The sequence below is a fragment of the Gopherus flavomarginatus genome, chromosome 14, assembly GCF_025201925.1.
Source record: "Gopherus flavomarginatus isolate rGopFla2 chromosome 14, rGopFla2.mat.asm, whole genome shotgun sequence".
Classification (NCBI taxonomy): Eukaryota; Metazoa; Chordata; order Testudines; family Testudinidae; genus Gopherus; species Gopherus flavomarginatus.
The window spans coordinates 19,122,727-19,146,712 of record NC_066630.1 but is presented as its reverse complement, the minus strand read 5'-3'; the positions used below and the strand labels follow the sequence as shown (position 1 = coordinate 19,146,712).

The following is a 23,986-nucleotide window of genomic DNA, read 5'->3' as shown; positions in this document are numbered from 1 at the left end:
CTCCAGCAGCAGCCAGTGCAGCTGGCCGCTGCAGAAGTCATGAAAAGTCACAGAATCCGGGACACAGACAGAGCACTAATTACAATATGGTCTTTAATTACATGAGCCCATTTTATTCTCACGGGACCCCTGCCTCATTCTATGCATTGGATGGACCTGCTCCGAAAATGAATCAGGATTGCATAATGAAGAAGACTGCTGTCTACAGGATCCATCATTTTTTTTGGCAGAAGTTGGAATGTGTGTAGCGAATGAGGCAGTGCACTGCAGGAAGAGAAAGGACAGTCTCATGGTCAAGGCAGTTTATTACTACCTTGGAGAACTGGATTCTATCCCTGTCTCTGCCCAAGAGGTCCTCTCTGAAGGTCAAGTCACCTTTCACCAGGACCATTAATTGTGCGTTCCTCATTTTAGGAGTGCCTGACTTGGGACCCTACAATTACATTTGTACGAGTGCTGAGTGCTTACAGTTGAACTCAATGGGAGCTATGTTCTGAACATATAAAGTCCCAAATAATACTAAATACTCTTTAAAATATTAGGTCCTAAGTGTCTCAAATTGGGCATCTTGGTGTGCCACAGTTTACTATCTGTAACATGGGAATAAATAATAATAATAATACCCCCTCATCCTGCAGGGGTGTTATGAAAATAAATCCATTAATGTTTGTGAAGCATTCATATGTGACAATGACAAGCACCACAGAAAAGCATAGGAGGGAACTAATAATTCTGTCTTCTGAGCAGTGTTCGAGGAGAGTGCAGTAAGTAAGGTATGAGGCCACATAGTGAACAAGAAGAAAACAAAACACTGAAATGCTGTTCATTAAGTGAGCACCATTCATCCTGTGCACTGAATGAGGTAGTAGTCTTGTGGGGAAAAAACAGTGTGTGATCATGTCATTAAAGACTGTATCATAAAGCATACACACAAAAGGAGTGAATTAAGTTTGCACAGGCAACCTTAATACTGGCATTTCCTAATCTTAGAGTGCTTGACTTTGCACTCAAACATTAAAAAGAACATTTAGGTTATTTAACATAGCTATTTCTAACTAATTTTATGTAGTTCACCAAGTAACCATCCCATAGTAATGATATGAACCAGATTTGAACCAATGGCCTACTGACAGAGGTGGAAAAGGATTGCTGATGAGCTGTGAAGAGTCATCTGTCTGTTCCTATTTCTCACCACCCTCATACACTATACTTTCTTAAACCTTGCTCCAGAGTTTGTTAATACTTGTAGATTAGATAGGTAGACAAAGAGGTAAATGTAAGGTCTGTCTGGATTAATAAACAGATTGTAAACACTACTGCTGTTCTCACAAGAGGAAAAATAATTTACCTAAAATTACAATAGTTACACTACTATTTTTGTATATTCATCATGTTTTTAATGCAGAATGGCTTATCTTAGATACCCACATTGCCGATGAAACCTACATAAAATATTTCTTCAAAGAACTTTCAGTTTTCTTAAGAGACTTCTCTAGAAGGAACAAAGGCCCAGACACGCATTCAAAGCCTCAAGCATTCCTTACCAATCACCCCAGTAGCATCTTCTACTGGATATCAATCTTCTTTATTTTTATGTGGAGCAGGAGAGGGGAATCTACCTGACAGCTGAACAAAACCTTTTTTTGGTTTGATTTTGATAGCTTTCAAGATTTTATTTTATTTTATTTTTTAAACCTTGAGCTGGGATGTCTTCCATACTCAGGAAGCCTAGAGGCAATAAACGGCATCGTCATAAAAAGGTTGAGTTGTCTGTCTTTTAAGAAGCAGGAGCAAACAGGGCTTTTCTTAATATGCATTTCTCTTCTCCCTTTTAACGGAGAAATGTAAATCACTCATTTCTATTTCCTTAAAAAAAATGTAGTGACATGACTTGCATTTGTGAGGAACATTTACAGTTATAAAATTAAAAATATTGTAAACCTTGTTCATTTGCTTATGAATGCTGTAGCCAACCTAAAAAGTTTAAATGCTAAATAGCTCCTTCTTCTCAGTAATTGAGTCCAGAAGTGAAGATTTACACAGACAGCAGAAAACCAGGCAAACTTCTGGCAGCAACTCAGTTCAGTGAAAGACCTTCAGCCATATGACAACCAACAATCTGGAAAAAAATAAAAGCTCAGCCGAGCAAATTTTCACTATCATATACAATATATTATCCAAGAAAATATCCATCACATTTCATACACAGTATCTTGCAGGGCAGGAGTACAGAAGCAACAGATTAAACAAACTGTGCAAAAAACAAGGCGAAAAACACTAAAATCACATTGTCTTAAAAAATTAGTGTGATGCAGGAGTTCCTGATGAGAAAAAATAGTAACTTACATTAATGAGTTGCATAATAAGGAAGTGCTTTAATATCAAAGGACTGCAAATGAACCAATGCAAGTTTATATACCCTATTTCAAGATTCATAAAGGAAAAGGAAATGAGTGGATCAGAAACATAACAAGCAACCACACTAGAGAAACTCTTTAGTATCAGGAATACAATCTTCAATTCAATGCAACAGGCTACTGGCAGACAGTGGAGGGACCACAGCACAAGAATATTAAGATAAAATAGCTCCAGTGGAATGGAGCCTAACAGCTGTATTTAGTATAAAATGAGGCATATAGACAGACATTACTGGAAATCCAGCAAAAAGAAAATAGCAGCAACCAACCCTAGGTGTAATAAAGCCACATTTTGTGATGGAGTAATGCTCTTTACTTCAGTTGAGTTCCACTAGCATCTCTGAGATTAAAGCCCATGCTGTTGCATGGGCATGGCAGTTGTGAGGGGCTATGTGTAGTCAAAGTTAGTGGGAATGTTGGTAGTATGTGATTGACTGTGCTGATCTGTGTCCAGGAGGTTGTACTGGGAGATTTGTGTGGATGGTGAATGGTGTATGCTGCAGTGAGCCACTGTGTGTGTTTGGGTTGTTGTGTGTGCTTATTGTGTTGTTGTGTGGATGGTTTTGAAGAACTGTAATAGGTGGGCCAAGTAATTCGTTTTCTGTACAGTCTCCCTCATGCAACCAATTAAATTGTTGCATGCATATTAGCTTAGAGTAAGAGTGCTGATTGGTTGAGTTACCTTTGATATCACAACAGTCTAATACTCTTGGAATGGCACAGATGAATGCCTTACTGTAGCTATACACCGCACAGGTGTAATTTGTAAAGTCAGAACTTTAAAAAACTGGTTGTAACCAACTGCGAATCCCAGTGATGATTCAGCCTGGTGATAGTCTACACAAAAAAAGCTTTCAACCACGCTTGTAGTGGTTTCCTTTGCTTCACACTGATGCCGATGCTAGGCTTCAGCGTTACATATAGGGTGACAATCCTGGAATCTATTATATAGATCAGGGGGTTCTCAAAACTTTTTTGCTCTCCGGTCACCCAATTCTGAAGGCAGCACAGAAGTAAGGGTGGCAATACTACAACCCCTTTTGGGGTTAGGAACTCCAGTTTGAGAAACACTGATATAGGTGAATTTGTCTGAGCCAGATAGCAAGAGAAAAGGGTATGGTCCTGCAATGTTCTTCAGAACAGTACAGGTTCTGTAAGGTAGGGTGACCAGATGTCCCAATTTTATAGGGACAGTCCGATATTTGAGGCTTTTTTTTACTATGGGCTCCTACCACCACCACCCCCGTTCCAATTTTTCATACTTACTCTCTGGTCACCTTATAGTAAGGTGGTATTTAAAATCCCAAATCATCAACAGAATATATATGCATGCTTCAAAATTCAACAATGCATTTATTTTTCAAAATACAGCAATTAAAAATAATCTTCAAGAAATTAGTTGTCTTAATTTTGATTGGACACACTGGTCACGTTATATGTTCTCTGATTGGTTGAAAATAATTTAGAAGCAGGTTTGTGGATTGAGTACCGCCTACTGGTCAAGAATTTAGGTCCCATTGTGCTAGGCAGGATTAAGTACCTGTGTTCTTTAAGAAAAAAGAATACAGTCCCTGTCCCAGAGAGCAAACATGCTACAATAATCAATTAAAATTTGTTCTGTCAACAAACTTCCCAATAAAGTTGGTCACTCAACACAGCACACAAAGCCTGAGTCCCCCCAGCTTTTTTTTTTTTTGGAGAAAATATTCATGGAAAACTAGGGCCAAGTTTGAAAAAAGATACATCAAGATTAAGGTTTGTGCTCCCTTCAGTGAATCTGGACCATGGTTTAGTTTCTGATGGAAACTGCAAAACTTTCCTTTAGCAGACTTTGGCTTTTAGGTTTTGAGTTTGCACAATTCAAAACAACACTCAATGTGAACCCCACTGAACCCAAACAAAACCTCTATACACAGCTTTAGTAATATTTTTATTGTTTAGATGTCTTAAAAAGAAAAAATAAAAAGGCTTCCACAGTTTACATTTCTTATTTTTTTAAACAACAACACAGGGATACCTGTAGAAGGATTAAGGAAAATGGAAGAGAGCATATGCAAAAGGCCAAACCTGGCAGTTTGGTAAAAGATCAACAAATCACAAATACCCTTTTTAAATAGAAATTGATGGTGTGGTTGGTAGCGCCACCTAATATTATATTACCTCCCATTCTTAGTCTTATTTTCAAATGCTTATAACTTCACCAAACTTTAACCATTCGGACCGAAATTTTACATGATGCACGTCTACCTCAAGCTGATTTAAAAAAAACATTTTTTTCAGCCCAAATAGATCACCTGTTTTCAAGAACAAAGTTAGTAAAAAATTAATGGTTTTGCCAATAATAAAAAAATCGGATTTTTTTTTTTTAAGATAGGCTAGCACACCCACACTTTAGAGCAGGGACTTGAAATATTGCTGGAGAGTGCCTTCTGTGTAAGGGTGCGCTTTTTGTTATTCCCATTAAAATCCACTCAAATCTAGTCAAAGCATAAGCCTCAAACAACTGCACATGCTTAGTAAAGATTTGCTAGATCTTTGCAGCTTTAAAATCTCTGCAGGTTCTGTCCACAATGAGCATACTCCAGTCTGGGGCTGTAGGGGGCTGAGCAAGACTTTCTCTGCAACTGTGCTTCTGCGGGCCAAGCTGGGGCAGGGCACTAGAAATGAAAGCAGAGACTCTCTCCCCTGTGTTCTCAAAAGTCCCACTTGCTGGGCTCAGTATACTCCCTGATTTTTATACAGAGGGGAGAAGAGCTGGACTGAGGGTGAGTGGGTAAGGAAGGGACTACAGGCTGGCGGGTGAGAAGGGGAAAACTGGGACTATAAGTGAACATAGAGGGAAACTGGACCTGGGATCAGAAGCAGCATGAGGAGACAGTCTGGGTTGAGTCTGATCCACAGGACTGGAACACAGGGGGATGGCAGAAGTTCCCGCGTTCCCCTCTAGAGCCTAGAATGGAACCCAAGACCCCTGAGTCTCACCACTCCTCTGATGTCAGCAAATATCTTTGAAACCCACTAGTAAAGTGTCTCATCTCCCTCAAACAAAGGAAAATATCTTACGAGACTCTATCGGTTCAAGTGGTCTGGGATAGAAGTCTAAAGGTTCCAATCCTGCTTATGAATCATGTGGGTATAGATATGATGCTACATGATGAAACTTCTGTTCTTTCAGTTTGTTTTTTTGAAAAACCTAGGAAATTACATAAAAATAACTATGTTAAAAGAACTTTACTAAAGGTGCAAAGTCACACACTCAAGTTATGAAATGACAGAATTAAGATTGTCTGTGCATCCTTAATTTGAACCCTTTGTGCATATACACTATAAAACAGTCTGTAATTACATGATCTCATACTGTTTTTCTTGCCTTAGGACCCCTGCCTCATCAGTGCCAGATAAATCTGCTCTGGGGATGATCTGGGGATGTATAGTGAAGGAGATATTTGTCTGAGGGACCCTTGCTTAATTTGTTGCAGAAGTGGCAACGTGTAGTAGTGAATGAGACAGGGGACTGCAGGAAGAGAAAGGACGGGTTCATAGTTAAAGATAGTTGAATGTTGCCCTGGAGAACTGAATTCTATCCTTGCCTCTGCTAGAGAGTTTCTTTTGTGATACTAGTCAAGTAATTTAACCCAGTGGTTCTGAACCTATTTACCATTGTGGGCTCTCTGTGGGCCGCATCCATAACAATATATATACACAACCTGTATGGCCCTGAAGATGTCACATGGGCCACAATTGTGTGCTGATTGGACCGCAAGCAACCTGCGGGCTGCCAGTTGAGAACCACTGACTTAACCCAATTTCTTCACAATTGGTCACTAACTGTATGTTCCTCATTTTACAAGTGCCTGACTTGAGACCCTATGGTTATATCTGCATATGTGCTAAGTGATCACAGCTGCAACTGAACTCAATGGGACTTGTGCTGTGAAAATATAAAGTGCTATATAATGCTAATTACTAAGAAAAATCAGGTCCTGAGTGTCTCAAATTGCGCATCTAACATTAATGGATAATTATCTGACTCTCGCTGTGCCTCAGTTTACCATCTGTAAAATGAGGATACCACCACCACCTTCAATTCACAGAGGTGTTGTGAAAATCAATTCATTACTGTTTGCAAAGCATTCAAATACTATAGCATTGTGTACCACAGAAAACCCTGAGGAAATTAGTAACTCTGTCTTCAGAGCACGGTTTATATAGTGTGCTATAAATACAACCTGGTTTCACATACTGAACAATGACCATAAAACAAAATATTGAACTGCTCATTTAGTGAGCACAATCCCTACAGTGTACTGAATTTGGCTGGGGTCTTATGGAAAAAACAGTAAGTGATCACATAACTAAAGACTATCGTAACACATATGCACAAGGGGATTTAATTAGGGTTACACAGGAAACCTTAATTCTAGCATTTCTTAACTTTTTATTTGGAACCTTAAGAATGTTATTTTAATGTAGTATGTGTATGTGTAATATCCTATGTACGTTTAAATTGCTATGTAAGAATATTCCCAGTACATAAATAGTAACATTTACATGTACCAGTGGTTAAATTTTTCTTACAGAAAAATTATATATCCAAGGTGAACAAAAGGTGGAAAGATGGTCAACTCTAGCCTAGACCTCACAGAAAAAAAGCACAGTCAACCCTCTTCCACCATATCTATTGGTCTCCCACTTACACATCTAGTGCTAATATCTCATCACATGCTGCCAGCTTACCTTTCAGCATTCAAACAAGGCTAAATTTCCTTCTCCCAAGCATATCCAAATACTCTAGGAATATTTTTTTTAATTGTTAGAGAGAACAGAAGGTAAGTGACACTTTAAAATAGGTATAGTTTGGGACCTATTAACATGGACAAATATTTCTTTAAAAAACATATATGAAGAGAGACAACTTGAAAAAGAGATCTAGTTACTCATGTGGAAAAACACTGGATATGGGTTATGTTAACTCTTCCTGAAACTAAATTATAGGATTGGGAGTGCTCGTCTGTAAAGATAAGCCATAACAATTCTCTGAAAAGAGAAGGTATGAACATATTAACATTTGACTACACGGCACCTAGTATTATCTGAAAGTATATTAAGGCTATCAGAAATTTAATTCTCAAAAGTGATGACTGAAATAAGATTTAACCAACTCCGGAAAAGCATCAGGCAGATCAATGATGACCAAAGAGTCCCACAGAAAACTTGATCAACACGGTCACATGCAGGGCAAACATCACAAAGAATTAACAGCGAAGACTCTTCAGATCCTTGCTGACAGTTTTAGTTCTATGTTAAGTTTCATTGATATGAAGGCAGTTTATTAAACACAACATTAACATTAAGGTATGTTTGCATTTAAAGAGATTACGTATATGGATAAAGCATCTATAGAATCTGGGCTAACATTGCATATAAGATTTTTTTTCTTTAAATCTACAACTCACATTTCTATTTCACTGGTATACATTGGAACTGTAATTTTACCACCAGTTTCAGATTACTGAAAGTACCATTATTTTTGACTTTTTATTTACGCATATAGTAGCAGTCTGACTAATAAGAAACACAAACAAAGAGCAGGAAATTGGGCTTAAAGCATTCAGAAACAAGCAAAGCTCTGAACTACATAAACTGAAAATGTAAACAGACAAAAGAAAACTATCAGTGAAAAACTAGATGGCAGCATCTACCTACTTTTTAAAATTTCACAAGTATAATACTTCAAAACCAAGTACAGTGCTGCTTTCTCCAATGTTATTTCAAAGGCTGAAAAGCAGTAGGCATAACATACTTTTAAAGACTCTTTGAATATTATAATAATTCAAGTAATTTACTTGGTAAATAAAATATCAATACCCTTGGTTTATTTTCCCATAAATGACATCTATGATTTCAAAATGGAGCAGTAATGAAACTAAAATTTCATGGAATGTATAGATTGTGCTTTCTCACTTTATACAAACTGCATATCAAAACCACAACCCACAGGATTTGAAAATTCCATAATATAAAATACTGTTAAAATAACCAAATATCACAATGCTCAGTCACAGAAGATATGCAGAATTACATCAAATGCATACAGAAACATGGAATAAAGAGAGTAAAATATTGTACAGCTGTTACGACAAGGTATTTGTTTTAAATATGCCAAATGCTTTTCCAATTTCATTAAAGGGCTTTTTCTGAACCAAGAATATAAATAAGGCACAAAGCACTTTTATTACAATCAGATCAGATGTCATTCTCCCCAAAGGGCATCGCCTCTATGATGCAGATAAGGTCCACAAAACAACAATAAATTTCCATAAGGATACAGTAAGAGAGAGACACTTACAGGAGCACAGAAATATAATCAAGAAAAGAGAAGACAGACTACCCCTACTGACTAGAACATACAACGATCTATGTTCATGTTCAGAAAAATGTTAAATTTCCCTGTAATATGTTACTATAAGTGTGCTAAAAACTGCAATTAATATAAAATAATTATTTTTTCCATAATCTTAACATCAGATTTAAATTAAAATTATATTAAACTACAATAATTGTTTAATGAAAGAAAAACTATTTACTTTCTAATATATGAAATGTTTCAGCAATGCAATAAAATCTTAGAATTTACTCATCAGGAAAAATTAGAAATGAAATTGCACCTATTCAAGATTTACTTATTTCAATACTTTGTTTCAGCTAAAAAAATAAGTGGCAACTTATGTTTACATTGAAACTGTAGTCATCTTGTGAACACATTGTATGCATCTTTCTCTGAATCACAACTTTCTATATAGCATTCGGCAATCTTGAGATTCTGAATTTTATTTTAATTACATGTTATTGTACTGATTTGCACTCATTTATTTATATGCTGCACATCCTTCTGTAATTTATTCTTGTCCTCCATGGTCTTTCCTAGCTTGGCACTAAATTGACCCAGAGATGGATGCCATCTTACAAGGGTTACTGTTGCTCTGTTGATCCTCTCTTGCTGACAGTATAGCTCCTCCTGGAGCAGTTTTCCAGACTTCTGCTAGGAAACACAGGCACAGATTACAGTGCTACAGACAGTGTATAGTCCTCCACTCCACTTCTCTTCTCCACAGTCACTCACATCTCCTATAAAGGTAGGTATTTTTACTATTGTGTAAAATGGGAATACTGAGGCAGAGAGAAGTTAACTGTCTAGCACAAGGTCACACATCAATGGAAGAGCCAAGAAGGGAATCCAAGGCTAACAGATGCCAAAGTATTCTTTTCAAAAGGCATTTGTCAACTTCGGTGAGAATTTCATGCAAGACTGTTCTAAAAGCTGTATTAAAAATATTGCTGTATTATTTTTACTGCATTCCCTACATCCACAAAACTGACAAGTGAGTCAAATAATATTTCACGTTTCTGTGGCATGGGCTGTTCTTTATTACATACAAAAATGTTAAACAAAAGTTATTTAGGTTGCAAAGTCAAGCACTCACATTTTAGGAAATGCCAGATTTATGGTTGCCTGTGCAACCTTAAATCTGGGACAGGACGACAGGGGATGGATCTCTCAATAATATTCCCTCTGAAGCATGTGGCACTAATCCTGTTGGAAGACAAGATACTGGGCTAGACAGACCATTGGTCTGACACAGTATGGCTGCTCTTGTGTTGTTATTCTTCACCTTCCTACACGTTCAAAGGCACGTTGAGATTACGGCAGACCTCAAATGATACCACTAACTGTGCCGGATAGCACTTTTCAAACATTGTTGTAGCCTGGTACAATTATAGGACAATTTCCCTTGTACAGTGTGAAGATATTTTTTCTCTCAATCATTCATGTCAGCCAATGCTGTGCTTTTATTCAATAGCAAAAACTACATTAACAGAGAGTTAAGGTTGCCTGGTGGTATGTCACCCCTTTGCAGAACACTGAGTTGAGCAAAACTAACTTCTGAAAACCAGGAAATGGTTCCTAGCTATCTTTATTCTGCCCTCTTTCAGCAATGCCCAAATATCTCCATTAAGACACAAATGCTGCCAATCCCACAGTTGCTGAAATGTACAAACTCCTCTTTTTAAAAGCCATTCACTCTCAGCCACAGGATTCCGCCTTATATTATTAAAGGACAAAGGGGGGTGGGGAAAGTAGCCCATGACACCTTCCCTCTACTTCCCTACAGCCAATGGAAATTATCTGCATACACCCCAGGTGCAGTCAGTGCATTGGATGTACCTACACTAAATGGTGGAGGCAGCAGATGGGACTGCTTGGTAAAGGTGTATTTGTGAAACAAAGATGGGTGGATTACTTTGAGGTGAGTGACGGAGCTGTGATTATGACATGAGATCTACGTTTTGCACCCTCCAATGTGCGTGAGCAAAAAGAGACGCATATGTACTTTCAGAATCCTGTATGTATCATTTCTAGGCAGAATTGTGTATGTTATATAATCAATAAGGCCCAGAGGTTTTACTATGAAAAGTACTGTCATTAGTGAGCTGGAATATAAGCACGGTCTAAACATTTATTATCTGCAAGCACTCCAGGTAAAGTGAGTGTAGCTGGTGTCAGGCGTAGCTCTACTGAATGGTGGAGGCAGTGGTTAGGGGGTAGAGATGTGTTTGTGAGATCTGCAGATTACTTTGATGTGTGCGACAGAGCTATGATTGTGACATGAGATCTATATTTTCCACCTTCTCATGTGTGAGCAAAGGGAAAAGTTGCATATGTACCTGCAGGATCCAGTATGCACCTCTTCTATGCAGAATTGTGTAGGTGATGTCAATAGCAGGGCATAGGGCTTTTGTTATAAGGGATACTATCAGCAGTAAAGTGGAATATGAGAGGACTGTCATGCTTTAATGATGTTTCAGTGAAAGTGCAGACAGAGATGGTATCCTATGAGTAAGTGTAAGCGAGTTGTAAAAGTCTCTGAAGAGAATCTTAACTTGTGTATGGGTGGTATTTTTTTCTGGGGCTTTTGCTAAGTGTATGAGTGTACACCAGTGCCTGGAATCTCCTGAATCTTCTGGGCCAGTGTGAGTATGTGCATAATGAGGCATTGCTTGAAGAGGAAAGCGGGAAAGTGGCAAGGGCAACCATTTTTTCCTCCTCTTCGTCCTTTAATAGTGTTAGGTGGAATCCTGTGGAGTGAGTGAATGGGCTGTGAAAGGAGTGAAAAGCTTGTATATTTCAGCAGCAGGTAACATTTATACCTGAATAAAGGTATAAATGTTAATAGAGCATACCGGGACATTGCTGAAAGAGAACAGAGTTAGGTTTGCATGGGCAACATTAACTGTGCATTTTCTGGTTTTCAGATGTTTTGAGTTTTGTTAAGCTCAACATTCTTGGAAGTTATGAAATACCACCAAGCAACTTTAAATCTGCATTAATGTAGTTTTTTGCTATTGAATTCCCTTGTGTTTTTAATCAGAAAAGGTATGTTGTTGGTAGGAGCTGGTAGTCATTTAGGTAGCTGTGTATCTCTTGTCCCACAACTGGCATATTGAGTCAGACAAACACACATCGCCCCTCCCCATATGCACACACAGCTGTACCCTACAAGCCCTGCTTTGGCACAACTCCCCAGCCATGCCCCAACCCATTCACTGTGTTCCCACCTCCAACCTGACCTCCTCCCTACTACTGTACCCAGACCCCACCCCAAGCAGGGAATGCCTACCCTTGCAGTCTCCAGTCCCTGGTACACAAATGTTTCTATTGTCCTTACTTCCCCCTCCTATAACCCAACTCACATGCAGTGCCTGAAGCAAAGATCAACTATGTTAGAGCGAAGGGGTGTTCCTGGTCACGTTTCAGAATGGTTGGAGGACGGACGTCGTGGAGCAGCCAGCAAGAGAAATCATAGACAGGATTTCTGTTCAAAATACTGAGTTTTATGTTTGAGAGAAAGATCCTCTAGCCCCCATCCAATAGATCAGGGGTAGACAACCTATGGCACGGGTGCTGAAGGTAGCACACAAGCTGATTTTCAGTGGCACTCACACTGCCTGGGTCCTGGCCATCGGTCCGGGGGGCTCTGAATTTTAAATTAATTTTAAATGAAGCTTCTTAAACATTTTGAAAACCTTATTTACTTTAAATACAACAATAGGTAAATTATGTATTGTAGACTTATAGAAAGAGACCTTCTAAAAGCGTTAAAATGTATTACTAGCATGTAAAATCTTAAATTAGAGTGAATGAAGACTCGGCACACCACTTCTGAAAGGTTGCCGATACCTGCAATAGATGCACCCCATCTCCAGGAAACTGAGGCGTCAGAGCTTCTAATGTTTCTATGACATACAGTATGTATAATCTGGTCAGTGATTAACCCTCTAATTTCCTGATTAATGTTTTTCCAAAAGTTATTAATAACCTTTATATTGCTCCTGTAGCAATTATTCAGATGCTCAGAGAAATCAGAGAAAATTATTATAGCTCTTGGGCACAAATCTGTGATGCAGTCCAAATCTGCTCTCATACATTTATGAGGTGTACACATCAGGAATAAGGCCCAGATCATATTCATGCAAGTGAATCACCACAGTGCCTGGAAGAGCACAACCTGAGCTTAAGCTACCAGTTAGATGCTGCCGAATGGGCAAAATATGATGCCAACGCAGGTCACCTCTCTCCACCCAAATCAGCTTGTAGTCAGCAATCCCCATGTCATGGTGTACTCCCTTGCTGTCTCACGAACATCTGCAACCTTGTGATCCAGGAATCACGCAGAATCCAGTAGCAACCTTGGCAGCACACACATTTTTTCCCTCAGTGGTCCAGTTCCAAACCTCCATGCCAGGCATTTTGGAAACACTACAATAATCTGCCCTGGGATCAGGAAATACCCACTTGCCCCAACAATCCCCCGGGGCTAGTAAAATATAGGTTTTCCAAATAACCAATCCAAGGCTTGCTGCCACTGCCACCTTCCCCTCCTCCCCATGCATGTATGCATGCGTGCGCGCGCACACACACACATACACAGTCCTCTGTCTCCGTCTCCTCCCCATCCAATATAACAAAAATTTTGGTTAGACCAAATGCTGGCTATTCTATTGTATTCACAGTAAACCGACCATAAAATAAATACATGTTATATTAGAGACAACTTGGTTTAAGCACCCTGAGCTATTAAAACTTCTAGAGGTATACAAAAGTTCAGACTACAAAATTCAGTGGTCAGGTTTTCACCCAGGCAACGGTGTTGGCACAAAACCTTGAACTATACAAGCAAACATAAAGTGGCTGCCTAGAAACTCTCTCACTGTTTCTTTACTGATACACATGCACAGTAATCAATCTAAACTACACATCTACAAATGTTCTTAAATATCATTCTCAACTTGAATCCCCAAAGATTTAGATTTTACTACCCTGCGTAAAATTCTACAGATTGAAACCATTTTGACCTACATCACATCAATACTTTGGCTCTCTACATCGGCACAAAAAACATACCTAGAAACTTTTGAATAGTGGCTTTTTGTTTCATCGCTTTTCTCTCTTCAACCCCTTGCTCATATGACCCCAAATTTGGGTCAATGACCCTGCCCTGCAAACCAAATTAAAAAGGAATCTGACTGCATGTTGATTTTAGAGGACTTAGAAAGGTTGATCTTTAAACAAAAGTTGCGATACAACCTTAACTATAGTGGTGTTGCCTCACCACTGTAATCCACTGAGCTACGTAGTTTATAATATTGTTTCTTAACACAGTTTATGATTACTTAAGGTGTAATAACAAATTGTGTTACAAATATGACCCTGAAAATGGTTTCAAGCCTTAACGGAAAAAATGAGTGAACAGCCACATTTGACTTTGGGTGTTAAATATGACAGTCCTCAACCTTCTCTCCTCAGATTTGAATAGAAAACAAATGTCCCACTCATAAAAAGGGGTCTATCATATTCACCACAAGAATAAGAAGGTCAAAGCCTCTCTTACACAGATGGTAGGACCTTAGCAGAAGGACAACTATTTTCAGTGCTTGGTTACATAGGAGCAAGGAGTCTAAACTGTCTGACAGCCAAAGTCAAAACATCACTGTTTTCTCAGAGTAAAACTCAGACTTGATGACCAGTAAATAGAAAATCACAAAATTCTATGCACTTAAAAAAAATAACAGTCTAAAATATAATCTAAAGAGAAAACCTTAAATTACAGATTCAAGGTATACATAATGACCAAGATATTTTAATATCTGGTGCAAAGATAATGATACTCATCTGCATCAGCATAATGGAGAGATATGTATGTAACTGATTAAAGGATCCAGGAAGAAGTTGAAACTAAATTAAACAGCAATGCGGCATTAATTTTTGTTATATTTGTCTGTCTTATGCTGTCCTTCTGGTGAGTCAAAGACAACATATGTGTTCATTCAGACTGTTCTGAGCCAACGATTAATGCAATTTGTCTCAGATTGAACAACTGAGAAGAACAGGACTCCTAGAGATTTTACTTTACAGGCCAAACAACATTCGTGCAGAAAATATTTCCCATACTCTTCACTGTGGCGGGTGTGTGTGTGTGGGGAGGGGGGGAATAACCTGTCAGGCTCCAACTCTGAACTGTGTTCTGGAACAGGAAAAAAACAACTGTCAATTATAGAATTGCTGGAAGACAATTTTGTTTTCAGTATACATTATTGGCTGTACTTCTTGAATTAAATTTCTCTCCTTGATCAATCATCATTATTCAAACGAAAAACAAAACAAAACAAAAAAACACACCTGAAGATGCAGCCATTTCTAAAAGCTTAGCACAATATTTGTCATTAAACATTGCCTCCAAAAAAGCAATGAGTTCAACAGCCTCAGGAAATAAGTCTTCTATAAGCATCAAATATAAGTGTAGTTCTTATGTGGTAAACTCTTTATTATTTAAAGGATTCACCGTTTTCTGGCTTTAAAAAAAATGGTTCTAGTCAAATGTTTTAAAACACATTTTCTGGACCAAATATATACAAATAAAAGTCACTGGCAGCAGAAGAGAAAAATGTATCGCCTATTTCCAGAATAATTAAATTCAAGCCTCCCAAAGACTTTGCTTTAATCATTTCATTGCTTTTATTAATTAATAAGAGTAAACAAATGTGGTGCTCATGAAAGAGACCAATATGACGGTATAGGCAGATACCATACTGTTGTGTCAATGCACATGAATCCCTGACTAGCAACAATCCTATTGTTCCAATACTGCCACTGTAAAATGTTGAAATCACAACAACTTCTAGCATAGGGATCGGCAACCTTTGGCACACAGCCCACCAGGGAAAGCCACTGGCAGGCTGGGATGGTTTGTTTATCTGCAGCGTCCACAGGTTCGGCCAATCGCAGCTCCCACTGGCTGCAGTTTGCCACTCCAGGCCAATGGGGGCTGCGGGAAGCGGCAGCCAGCACATCCCTTGGCCTGCACCGCTTCCATAGTCTGTCTGGAATAGTTTGAGATCCACTGCACTAATGATTATGTGCCTCTTCAATACACAGAACTATATCTTATCTACACAAAATCCAAAGCAGCGTGGCAACACTGTGCTTAGGCCTGTTTCAGAGAAGCCTCCCACAAAGCCACAGAATCTATTTTTTCTTAATGACTTTTTCCAACCTTCCACCCCGAGCATTTCACATAATTTCAAAGACTACTCTTTAACAGGCTTGTCATGTTCATGCTCATCTCCTCAAACGGTCATATTAGACACGCTCAGTCCTCTTAACAATTCCTTACAAGTTGTTATCTTTTCTCAACTCCCTCCGATTGTTAATATCTTTTCTGTAGTATTGTGTTCAAAAGCCATGCTCCCATGAGTGGTGAATTAAATCATTTTCTCTCTAACTTTACATAAGATACATCTAAATATACAATCTTATAATGTCAGATGGCTGCTAAAGGAGCAAGCAGGCTGGAGAACGAAAGTCCTGCCAGCAAGCTGGTGAGAAGCTGCCCAGAGACGACACTCAAGAAAAGGGATGACTAGATATATGGCAGTAATCCCAATACTGGGACACATCTCCAAAGGAGGGCATGGAAGAACACTTGGGGGGACATGCAGTGGGACCCAAGTCAGCCCGCACAGGGGATGGGTGGGAGTGCCACCCAACTCTGCTCTTCTTCCAGCACGGCCCCAGCCTCAGCTCCACTCCATCTCTAGCCCAGCTCTGCCCTCATTCCCTCTCCAACCCCAGGCCAGCTCCACCTCTAGACCCAGCTCCTGCCACATCCCTAGTTCAGCTTCCAGTTCCGCCTTCAGCCTAAGCTCCTCTGCAGCAATGGAGGGGGGGCACGGATAGATTCAATTACTGGGGGGGGGCACGATAGGAAAAGTTTGGGTACCACTGATGTACAGGCTGGAGAAGCCTACGGAACCAAGGGAGATAGAAAGGCACTCAGGGCACAGCAGGAGTTGTTGTGGAGGCCTTATTTGGTCTGTCTTGTTTAAGGGCCCAGAGCTGGAACCCAGTGGAGTGGGTGGGCCTGGGTTCCCCTACCAATCCCACAACAGACACTTAAGAACAAAAGGGTTTTTGAGACCCCCTGAGGACCAGGATCAGCTGATCCTACCAAGTACAAGGGAAACCCCTACACTCAGCAGGACTGAAACTAACACCCTGCATATCCCAGAATAGGACTATCATAGAGATTCAGTTAAGAGGCCATGACTGACCGCCTTCCCGGACCAAGTTAATTCTGACCAAAGGGGGCACTAGTGCATTAGCACAGCAGCTCACAGTTACTCATAGTCATAGTACTCATAAGTACTTACCAAAGCAATCTTAATTCTGCCCCAACAAATCAGATGAGCATTACTAGGGCTCAGTTGCGCAATAACAATGCTCAGAAATATTGATCTCTAATTTTATAGTCCAAAGTATCTAAAGCTGAATAACCTCCCTGAAATACCATCACTTAGTTAAATCACTAATATAGGTTTTGGGGTTTTTAGCTACAAGGATCACAAAGCACTTTATAAACTCATCAGAAACTTAATATCAATCTTAGTACCTCTGTGCGGAAATACAGTAACACTTTAACATCAAACTCTACAGAATATTATGGGGCAGGAAAGGATACCGTAGCCAGCTTAATTTAATAGAGAAATTCAGGTCACAAAACGCAATCACCCAACTTGAAATCTTAACGCAACAGACAAATCACCACCCTTACTCTTGAATAATGTATAACAACATTTAATGACTACAAGAGGGCAGGACACCTGTTGTTCATTTTATTTGAAAAATTAATCTTAACAGCACAGTGCCCCCAAGCACCATGTTGGGGATTTAGATCAATACTGACTCAGAAGGAAGAGAGTCACCTATTGAATCAGCAGCACGTATGATTTCCTCGGAGACCTCCAAATAAGTTCTGACCAAGCTTGATTCTGCTTACTTTATGAGGACTGTTGGACTCACAGCCCAAAGTGGCCTTAACAGAAGCTACAATATGGGACTCCTGAAATGTAGACATATAGAGAAATTTCCTGGACCCCTGGAACTAACCCATACTTTGGCTGAAGGTAAGGTACAATATTTCCCTCCTCTGTAATTTGTTTTCAGTTCAAAAATGGTTTACGTGAAGAATATTGCAAAGAAGCCTAGCTTTATAATGCGCATGATAGAAAAACTGTAGATCATAAACAAAAATGATAATCACAAGCAAGAAAAAATGTACCTGGGTTGTTGTTAAATGAAAAACTGGACCACTTGTGGGCACTGAAAGCCTGGGTGAGATGCTGGCAGAACCTTGCCCTTGTGTTCGTACTTGAGCTTGTACTTGAGCCTGGGCTAAAACCTGCTGAGGTACCATTACAAGCTGTCCAGCTTCTGTGCGCACCAAGACCATACCTAATGAAAATTATCAAAATAACAGTAAGAACTTTGAATAGAACTGACATGCAGTAGCTTAACATTTTCCCTTCTTCATTCATCATACATCATTCCTGACATGCTTTTCACAGTATAAAATCAGATATTTCATAAGGGAAAGTAGTTACTATCAGCAGGAAAAACATTAAAAATACACCTTTAACAATTTTGGTTACACTTGAACAGTACAAATGTAACAATTGGTTACCTGACTATATAAGAAGGTGACAAAATTTAGAGGTGTAATTAGAGACAGTAACAGAGCATTGGGGTGGGAGGAGTTGCATTTAATTCTTAAATCCTGATCCAGCAATGGGAGCTACTGGCACAGACACTTGTGCAAATACAGAGTCCCACCGATGCCTCATTTGTCTTACCCCTGCACTGTGGCCAGCTCCAGTCCTGGGAATCTAAACCAGACTCCACCTCTTCTGTCCCTCTCCCATCACCTCAATTGCCTTTGTCCACTGCTGAACCTCCTCTGCCCTGTCCGGTTTTATTTTTATAAACTAAGGCCCCCAATCCTACAAAGACTTACACTCGGCTTAAACGTATGTCCCACAAGTAGTCCCACAGAAGATAAAGTCTCAATGAATGCACAAAGTTAAGCGTGTGCATAAGTGTTTGCAAGTGCAGAGCCCATATCCTAGGCCAAAATCTAATGAACAGGCTGCATTTTCAGTTTATTAGTCTGTTAATTTTTGACTTAACACTGTTAACCATAATTGTTCCTAGATTGCAATAAATAAATAAAACAGGATGATAAAAACCAAAAATTCACTTATTTTGCAAACTAGATGAGCTCATTTTAATTTTGAAAATAACCCTTTTTGCTATGTGTTTGTAAACAATAAAATTTAATGTTCTAGTTCAATTAACAACTTAATATAATATGCAATTGCAAGTAGTTTGAAACACTTAATTTTCATGAGTTAAAAATTAAACTATATAACTCATAAGAACAAATCAGAGCCAAAACTACTTCGCGCATACTCAATGTATGAATAAAATTAAAAGCATAGTTAGGGATTACACTTTTTTAAGAAATGTGACATCGGTGCATCACACGATTTAATAGCCATGTATTTATCTGATTACACATATAAACTCTGAGCTGAAGTACAATTCTTGTAAGTACTGTAGTTTCTCTTTATGTGAATTAACCTTATGGGGAGACATCTAGAAAACACTTGCTAATCTTCCCTACGTAAAATGGAAATTAACTGAGAAGCAGATCTGAAGTAGCTGGGCTGTGACTGGTCCCTACACTTCATACCACCAAGTAGGGAAGTTCAAAGAGGAAGATACAGACTAAACTACAAAAGCAGGTGAAGAATGTTTTTAGAACTGAGTGTTTTCTTCTGGTATTTACTACTATAATATAACAAAATCATCCACTTACAGGGACACAGTCAACTTAATCTGACTGTCACTTAACTTATTTTGCCTAGTAGTGTTAGAACACCACGTATACTTACTATAATGAAAAACGCAAACTGAAGAGATTCTTTTGAATTATTTTGCATATTTGATAAAACTATTTCTACAATTAATTTCACTATATTTGATTTTCCCTATTTGTTGTGAGGTCTTTCCCACAGCACCACTGTATAAAATGCACAACTAATTTGAACACATCATTACCGTTTTTAACTGAACAGCTGTGATAACTGTACATGCAAATGACCAGTTAAGACATGTAATTAGACATTTGTTCATTCAGCCACCACAACAGTATGCACAGATCCATGCAAATTTTTCTGAAAGTTTACACCAAACATCCTGATCATACAATGTTCTTCACAAAGTTTAATTATAGGACATGGACCTATGGGCACTTTCCAAAATCACAATCTATTCATTCCATAGGAATTTTTGTTTTGCTGTTGTAAGACTCATTTTTCAATAGGATATATTTGAATGAGACAGTCAAGTAATTGTGATGCATGATTAAGTTTGTTATTCAAGTTGTAGAAATATTTACTGCTATGAGGGTATAAATGTTAATATGAGACAATTTGCTTTTTAAAATGAATGTAATTAATTCAGGTTCAGGACATTGTTATATTTAGTTTGATTGATCTATGCTTAAAAACATATGCATATCTGAAGCATCTAATATTATGGGCTATTATTCAGCTTTACTGCCAGCTAGGTAAACAGGAAGCTGACTTTAAGAGCTTGTGATATAATTTAAAACCCACTCAAAAAATAAATTTTTTTAAAGTTTCAGCTTTAAACATGAGTTTCCTCTACGAAAACTGCACTATTTTAAAATCGTAAAAGAGCTGTCCATTACTTTTGCAGTCGAACTATAGATATTTTCATTTTCTCTCCATCTTATCCCTGGGGAACACTTGCTTGTTTGACTTTTATATTCAAATTTATGTAACTTGAATTGATTTACTGGAAAGTAGTTCTATAGAGCAAAAACACTTTAAGTTTGCATGCTAACTTATTTCAACAATATTTTCTAAAATCTATAAAATGTTTTCAAGAGTATCATTTTCCTCTTCTGTTTAACAACCAAACAGTAGAACAAAGCAATTATAGCATTCAGCTTCTGAAATTGATGGTAAGTTATGACATACATGCCTTAGCATAGGCAACAATAGCAAAGTGTTTTAATATACTGTCTACATAATTTCACTTTCTAAAAGCAACTTGATATCTGTTCCAAGTTAAATGAGATCTTCATAAAGTCATAAGAATTTGCCTGATCTGTGCAATAGCATTCTACAAAAATATGTCAGGAGTTTCATAACCTGTGGTCAACTTCACAACTATTTAAAACACTGCACTAAAAGACAAATCTTTATTCACACCCAGCAAGCATGCCAATCTATAAATTTCATTTACTTAACTGATGTCAAACACTTTAAAGAATTCTGAGACAAGAAAAACAATTTCAGATCATACAATGTATTAATGGATGAAGATTCTTTATTTGCATAAGAGAAACAATTAAACTTCATTTGAATAAATCACCAAATTTCAGAGGTGACGACTTGTGCACTATTTGCACCACTAGTACCCAAGCATGACAAAACAGAATTGAACACCCTTCAAAATTTGAGACTGACAGTAAAATAGCCATTTAAATCAGGAATTGTCGGCATGAGGATATATGGCTAATGTTTTGGTTATGATCAACCTTACTGAACTAGTATTTTTAAAAACCAAAGCCAGATACTACTACTATTTTTGAGTATCAACAAGACTAAATAAGAGATCGTCATTATGAGCAGAGGGAGTGGGGTGAAATTGTTACTTTGGAATTAGAGATGACTCCTGCTGATGTGGGAAGAGGCCCAGATACTATGGTGAAAAGCACAATATATGTGTTGAGACTGAAATCATTGCATTAGATTATTCAGTTAGCCACATCAGGACATACACTGCTTGAATGGGGAGAACTTTTCCCAGCATCAGCAATAGTAAAGCAAATTTAACAAAATTTAGACCTACAACTAGATAGGACACCTATCTATAAATCAGGAACTTCTAAAATAAAGTGTTTCATTTTATTTTACTGCAGATTTTAAATAACTTACCATGATTAACATTTTCCATTAAGCAAATAATTCTCCTCAACAACCGTCGCAACATTTTTTTAAATTAGCCACCACAAATTTTAAATTGATTAAATAATAATTTTAGTAATGTCAATGTGTTTATTAGAACAGAATTCATTTTAAAAGTATGTGATTACTGGTGTACCATGCATTTATTTGATAGTTCTGTACTTGAATTGTAGTACAGCCACAACTTTGAAAAATCACAGTGAGGAAAATGGATTAACAGAGATTAACAAACCTGTAATTTCCACTTACCAGGTGGTATAGTAAAACCTGGAGGCAACTGGATTGTAGTCTGCTGAGGCGGTCTAACAATCAATTGTGGTGCAACTATTCTCTGAGCAGTGCCCACTGCAGGTCTGGGTGACGACTGGGGGACTGCAGAGACAACAGGTATAGCAGTGGCTGATTTGGCTACACCAACAGCAGAGCCAGGTGGCCCTATAATATTAACTGCAGGTTTAGAAATAGCAGTGAGAGTGATCGGACTGGACACTACAGGGGCACAGTTGGCTACTGAATTTTGGGCTGGATGGGTAACAAGGTTCATTGTAGGAACAGAACTGGTAGAGTTACTGAGTGCATTTACTGCAGGATTGTGTGTGAGAAATTTAGTCTGTGCTGTGGAGGAGTCTGGTTTGCTGTGGCTGACAGCCGGATTCTGATGGTTGACAACTTGTGTTATTGCTGCTGGGGCACAACCAGCCTTTAGACTCTGAGTGACAACCACAGGATCGCTGGAAGAAGTGCCATTCCCACTGTGTGCTGCAGGAGGAACAGTATGCAGCACAGGTCCCTGGAGAAGAGAGAGAACAGGAGGAGGAGCAGCAGCAGCTGTACTACCCAGCATTACCGCCTTTGCAAGTTCCCGACTTGCTGCGGCTGCTGCTACTGGAGTGACAGCACCGGCAACCTCGGGCAACTCTCCAGCAGTGGCGGCCTCGGAGTTATGCAGCAACACACTGTCCATCGCACCAGCGGCTGCTGCCGGAGAACTACACCCAGGTCTGGGGCTCTCCATTTCCCGGGCACCACTGCCAGCAGCGGCATTGGCATCCACGTGGCTGTTGACAGGCTGGGTTGGGGCGCCAGCAGGCGGAGGTGGGGCAGCGGACTGCAGTGGGGCAGGGGTAGCAGGTACACTCGGGCTGCTGCTGCAAGGAGCTGCTCCATGTGATTGCTGCGTGCTACTACTGTTTACACTCGCTGCCCTCCCGGCCGCCGCCGCTGGCGGGGGCAAGGCGGGGGGTGGGGTGCCCACGGCACTTGGACACCTGGCTGCCTCCCCTGCCCCGGGGAAATGAGGAGGAGCAGGATGCCCTTGCTGCTGTTGCTGGACCGGGCTGCCGCCCTCCACCAGGCTCCCCTGGTGCTCTTGCTGCCGGTGGGATGGGGGACTGCTGTTAGGGGGGCCCCCCTCGGCGGAGCCCCGCCCGCCGGCCAGCTGTGATTCCAGGGAGCCCACCAGGTCGCTGACCGCCTTCTCGTCCACCTCTTCGGAGAAGAGCAGCATATCTTCCAGGGGGTCCGGGGCGCCCGCCGCCATCTTGCGACGAGCTGAGAGCCGGCGGCTCAGCTCACATGCGCGCCCGGCTTCCGCCGCGCGCCAGGCATTCTGGGAGGGGTCAGTCCCCTCGCGCGCAGAGGGGCCGAGCCTGGCTGAGGGAGGGCAGAGGAGTGGAGGTCGCTTTGTGCGGCAGGCTGGGGTTCCTCTCGCTCTCCCTTGTTGCTTGCTTCTTCGGCTCTCCTGTAGGTCAGTGGGGGTTTCTCATCCACTTGTTATGTCTTGTCTTTTGGAATGTAACTTGTGGGAGGTACCCGTTTTTGCTATATCGATCCAAGCACAATGGGGCCCAGTTTGGTTGAGGCCCCTAAATGTTACTACAGTAGATTTAAAATAATAATTTAAATTATATAAGAATTATACTTTAACTGCCAATGTTAACAAATTAATTGTTTATGGCTGTAACAGATGAAATTGGGAACAGGGGGAATGAAACCTATGTGGGGGGGGGGGAATCAGGATGTGTGCCAGGGAGAAGAGAGCAAGGAGGATAGGAAAAGAGTAAAAATAGTCATCACAAATATATTTTAACTTTAACAACGTAAAGAGTGACAAT

General features: G+C 39.6%; 1 protein-coding gene across 2 annotated transcripts in view; it reads right to left on the bottom strand.

Moving 5' to 3' along the window:
* The window catches only part of LOC127034208 (transcription initiation factor TFIID subunit 4-like), a 208,924-nt gene extending 185,476 nt beyond the window's left edge, over window positions 1–23,448 (bottom strand). Inside the window, exons 1-2 of one of the 2 annotated variants that reach the window (XM_050922813.1) lie at window positions 22,122–23,448; window positions 18,095–18,267 (exon numbers count right to left, since the gene is read on the bottom strand). In XM_050922813.1, the coding sequence (XP_050778770.1) occupies window positions 18,095–18,267; window positions 22,122–23,412 (1,464 nt within the window). In that variant the 5' untranslated portion in view covers window positions 23,413–23,448. The remainder of the gene's footprint in view (window positions 1–18,094; window positions 18,268–22,121) is intronic. The other variant, XM_050922814.1, reaches the window with a different exon arrangement.
* Window positions 23,449–23,986: the final 538 nt, after the last annotated feature.